This window comes from Primulina eburnea, chromosome 17 (assembly GCF_022965805.1).
Source record: "Primulina eburnea isolate SZY01 chromosome 17, ASM2296580v1, whole genome shotgun sequence".
NCBI lineage: Eukaryota > Viridiplantae > Streptophyta > Magnoliopsida > Lamiales > Gesneriaceae > Primulina > Primulina eburnea.
Window position 1 is genome coordinate 24220987 of NC_133117.1, and position 3672 is coordinate 24224658.

The 3672-nt window shown below is 39.9% G+C and overlaps 1 protein-coding gene across 1 annotated transcript; it reads right to left on the bottom strand.

Moving 5' to 3' along the window:
* Positions 1–1378: 1378 nt before the first annotated feature.
* On the bottom strand, positions 1379–2840 carry LOC140818808 (probable aspartic proteinase GIP2). The gene has a single exon (XM_073178861.1). The coding sequence runs from the start codon at positions 2783–2785 to the stop codon at positions 1523–1525; it is 1263 nt and encodes a 420-aa protein (XP_073034962.1). The 5' UTR covers positions 2786–2840; the 3' UTR covers positions 1379–1522.
* Positions 2841–3672: the final 832 nt, after the last annotated feature.

The following is a 3672-nucleotide window of genomic DNA, read 5'->3' on the forward strand; positions in this document are numbered from 1 at the left end:
TTGCACTCATATGCTTAGTTGTTCGGGATTCCTTCATTATATTATTTGTTGAATTCCACCACTTAATTGGATATTCTTGATTCATCATTATTGAGCTTGAAGGTCCGAAACAACGACGCTCCCTAAATCTCCTTCCAATCATTTGCACGCCACGCTCGGTCAGATTCGTATCAGAAAGTCCCTAACGAGAACCATTTTCACCCTGTATGGAACAACAATTAGCTGGAAAGCCTCTATGCGGTCAGTGGTGGCTTTGTCCACTACTGAAGCCAAATATATAGCCTTGACCGAAGGAGTAAAGGAGGCAATGTGGCTTAAGGGAATCCTGGCAGATCTTGGAGTTAAACAAGAGGTTGTCGCAGTGCATTATGACAATCAAAGTGCAATACACCTTACCAAACATCAAGTGTATCATGAAAGGTGCAAACATATTGATGTGAAACTGCATTTAAGGGATGTTATTGCAGGGGGGCATATCAAGGTAGAGAAGATTTCAACTCATGACAACCCAGCAGATATGTTGACAAAAGAGCTACCAAAAGCCAAGTTTAAGCTATGCAGGAACTTTGTTAGTTTGGTGACAGCAAACTAAGCTCAAAAAGGAAGGAAGGTGGTACCACTCTTGGATCTCTCTTGTGAGACAAGGTGGAGATTGTTGAGGCTAAAGCCGATGTCTCACAATGATAGGGGAAGTAGCATGAGGAAAGGATAGACCAAGGAATCAGTGGGGTGTCACAAAGCCCATTGGGTTGGTTAGGCCAGTTAGATTCTGTTAGCTTCTGGTATATCTGTTAGAGGAGTCATCGATCTGGCCATATATATATATATATATATATTGGCAAGGGATCATCAATCAACAGGACATATATACGTAAAAAGATATATATACGGATTCTCTGCATATTGATCGAAGAGAAGGAAATTCAAAAGGAAGGCAGAAAGGACGTCAAGCCAAAGGGAAGCTTATGCAGTGGGAAAGAACAAAAGAGATCAAGGAGAATAGTCTTGATTGTGTTCACTTAAATATAAGTTTCGTATCTCTTGCTTGTAACACAGAACTTTCTGGTGAATCAATAACAAGAGCAGGCCATCTTTCTCCCGTGGACGTAGGTCGTTTAAAGGCCGAACCACGTAATTGTTCTTGTGCAATTTATTTTCTTGTATTTGTATGCATGATCTCAAATTCTCTCAGAATTAGAAAGCGTCTCATAGCCATAATCATCATCTGTGTTTTTGGTCACTTCTTAACAATTATATTAGATTAGCTAGATAGGTTTTTCAAATTTTGAGAAAGAACAACAAATCAAAATATTCAAGTAGTTATTTATGTGGAGCGTTTTAGAAAGAAAACATTACACGATATCTAAAGATCAAGTGGTAAATAATAAAACTGACATTTATTAAATTTTACACAACCATTATATTATACTGTTACAATTTTATTGTCATACGAATAACATTATAGAATGGAAATTATAAATTAATAAAAATGAAACAAGAAAAACTACGTCTTTCTGTAATTTTAAACGCGGGAGCAGCTTTTGCCATCGGACAGAAGAGAAGAACTGAACTGAAGCTGTGAGGAAACCAAATCGAACACCAGAAAATTCTCCTCCAATTGATGAGTTCCTATAATGATCGAAGTCGTCGGCCACGCAGTTTGAGGCTTTGGCCTTGACTCACCTTCCACAAATGCAAGGCACGTTGTTTTCTGATCGATTTCAACCACTGAATTTGCTCCATTGATCCTCCAATATGCATCAGTTCCAGGCAAAACAAGATCAATGGTAGGCACCACAGGCCCTGCTGCTGCCTTAGGAATCGAGCTCGAGCTGAAACAAGCCCTGAACGGCGCCACAGCAGCCACGCTTTTGATCTTCATGTCGGAGGCCGCTTTAACGAAAGCACGAGCCAAGGGTTTGTAAATGGACGGGTGAAGGGCGGTGTAGTTTTGTAATGTGCTGATTTTAGTGCCACCATTGCCTTCTTTGTCGATGGAGAAGTAAGAATCCTTCACGGACAGTGTTTCTCCATTGACCCTAATGGATTTCACGTCGATAAAATACTCTACCGACTGCTCGCCGGCGATGAAAATTGGTGAAGTGCTGACAGGATTTATGATCAAAGGAGTAGTCTTGAGCAAATGGGATACGTCCGATTTACTCGACGAGGAGACGTCCCCGATCGACAACTTACCCAATCCCGACGAGGGGAGGCAAAGAGAGAACTTATCAGGCAAATTCAGCTTCCCTGTCACTTGTTTATGCAAAGAAATTTGAGTTTTGGAGAGACCTACCATGCCAATAGCCCCACTGGCCAGGCCCTGAATAAAATCGTTGCTCATGCAAGAGAAAATGAATTTAGTCACTTGTGCATTATCTCTAGTATACAATGTGTCCTCATAGAATCCTTCTCCAGCTAGCACACCTTGGAATTGGTTGAAATTGGAAGAGCCACATGTGTTGTTGGTGCAGCCGGGGCGTGGGCCGGAACCGTTGCACTCCACGATGCATCCCAACCCCTTGGCAATCTCGCATTTGCTCGAGTCACAAAGGATCGGTGAATACGAGTTCGAGGCGTAATTGTCGCAGCCGAACCACAAGAAGTCTCCCCCTAGGTCGATGACTGCGTTTATATCGGCACGGTTGCTGCCCATCTGGAGGGTGGTGTAGTATTGCAGCGTTTTCGAGTCCTTCCGAACGGGAAGGTGTAGGCCATTTTGAGCATTTGCGGAAGAAACGAGAATGGCGAGCAAGACAAGAAATGAGTAACCGTGAGAACCCATTGTAACAAAGTTGGATTTGGTTGTTTTTTTGATGAAAATGAGATAGTGGGGGATCGAGTATTTATAGGGTTTTGAGAATGTATAATGGATCATGCTATATTTGGCTAAATGTCAAAGCAGCAGAGAGGTCTTAAATGGCTGCCGAAGCTGGCGTCGGTTGAATGAATGAGATAAGACTTGATCAAGAAACCTGCCCTTTCTTTTGCAAGCTGTAATTCTTCTTCCTCCACCCAAAAAGGAGTTGTAAATTCAGCACATAATTTAATTTTTTTTATTTTTTTGGTTTTTTATATTAAATAATTAATGAAAAGCTACTCTTCGGATATTTTATATTGAAAGATACGAGATTAAATGTGGAATCTATATTTGGGGAGAGGGCAATACACTAAGAACAGATCATAAAATGGACAACCAAGCTCATTTTTCAGAAAATTTTATGACATTTTCTTTTTAGACTTGTACAATTATTTAGTGGCAATATGTCATTGCTTCCTTACCCACAAATTAATTGCGGTGGATTACACAGATAATAATAAATAAAAATTTGGTGGACTAAGTATACACATTTTCGTGTGTCAAAGATATCAATAATTTTAATATATTAGAATTAGAGTTGGATATAATTTATTTAATATACGCTATCTATGACTGGAAGCCCAAGTAATTTGACTGTTTTCAGGCTCTCTCTTTACGCGTCAATTACACCCAAATGAAGACAATTAATCACCTTTCCACGTGCGTCCACAAGATCCCCAAGTTGCTTGACAACTGGGTGGGTTTCCTAGCTTATATTGTGTATAAGTACAGTATAATACATAAAATTAGTATTATACATTATATATGTTTCATAGCTCGTTTACTTTACAATTTAGACAAAAATGTAATTG

Coding starts and splice junctions, on each gene's coding strand:
- LOC140818808 (XM_073178861.1), bottom strand. CDS start 2,785: ATGGGTTCTCACGGTTACTCATTTCTTGTCTTGCTCGCCATTCTCGTT.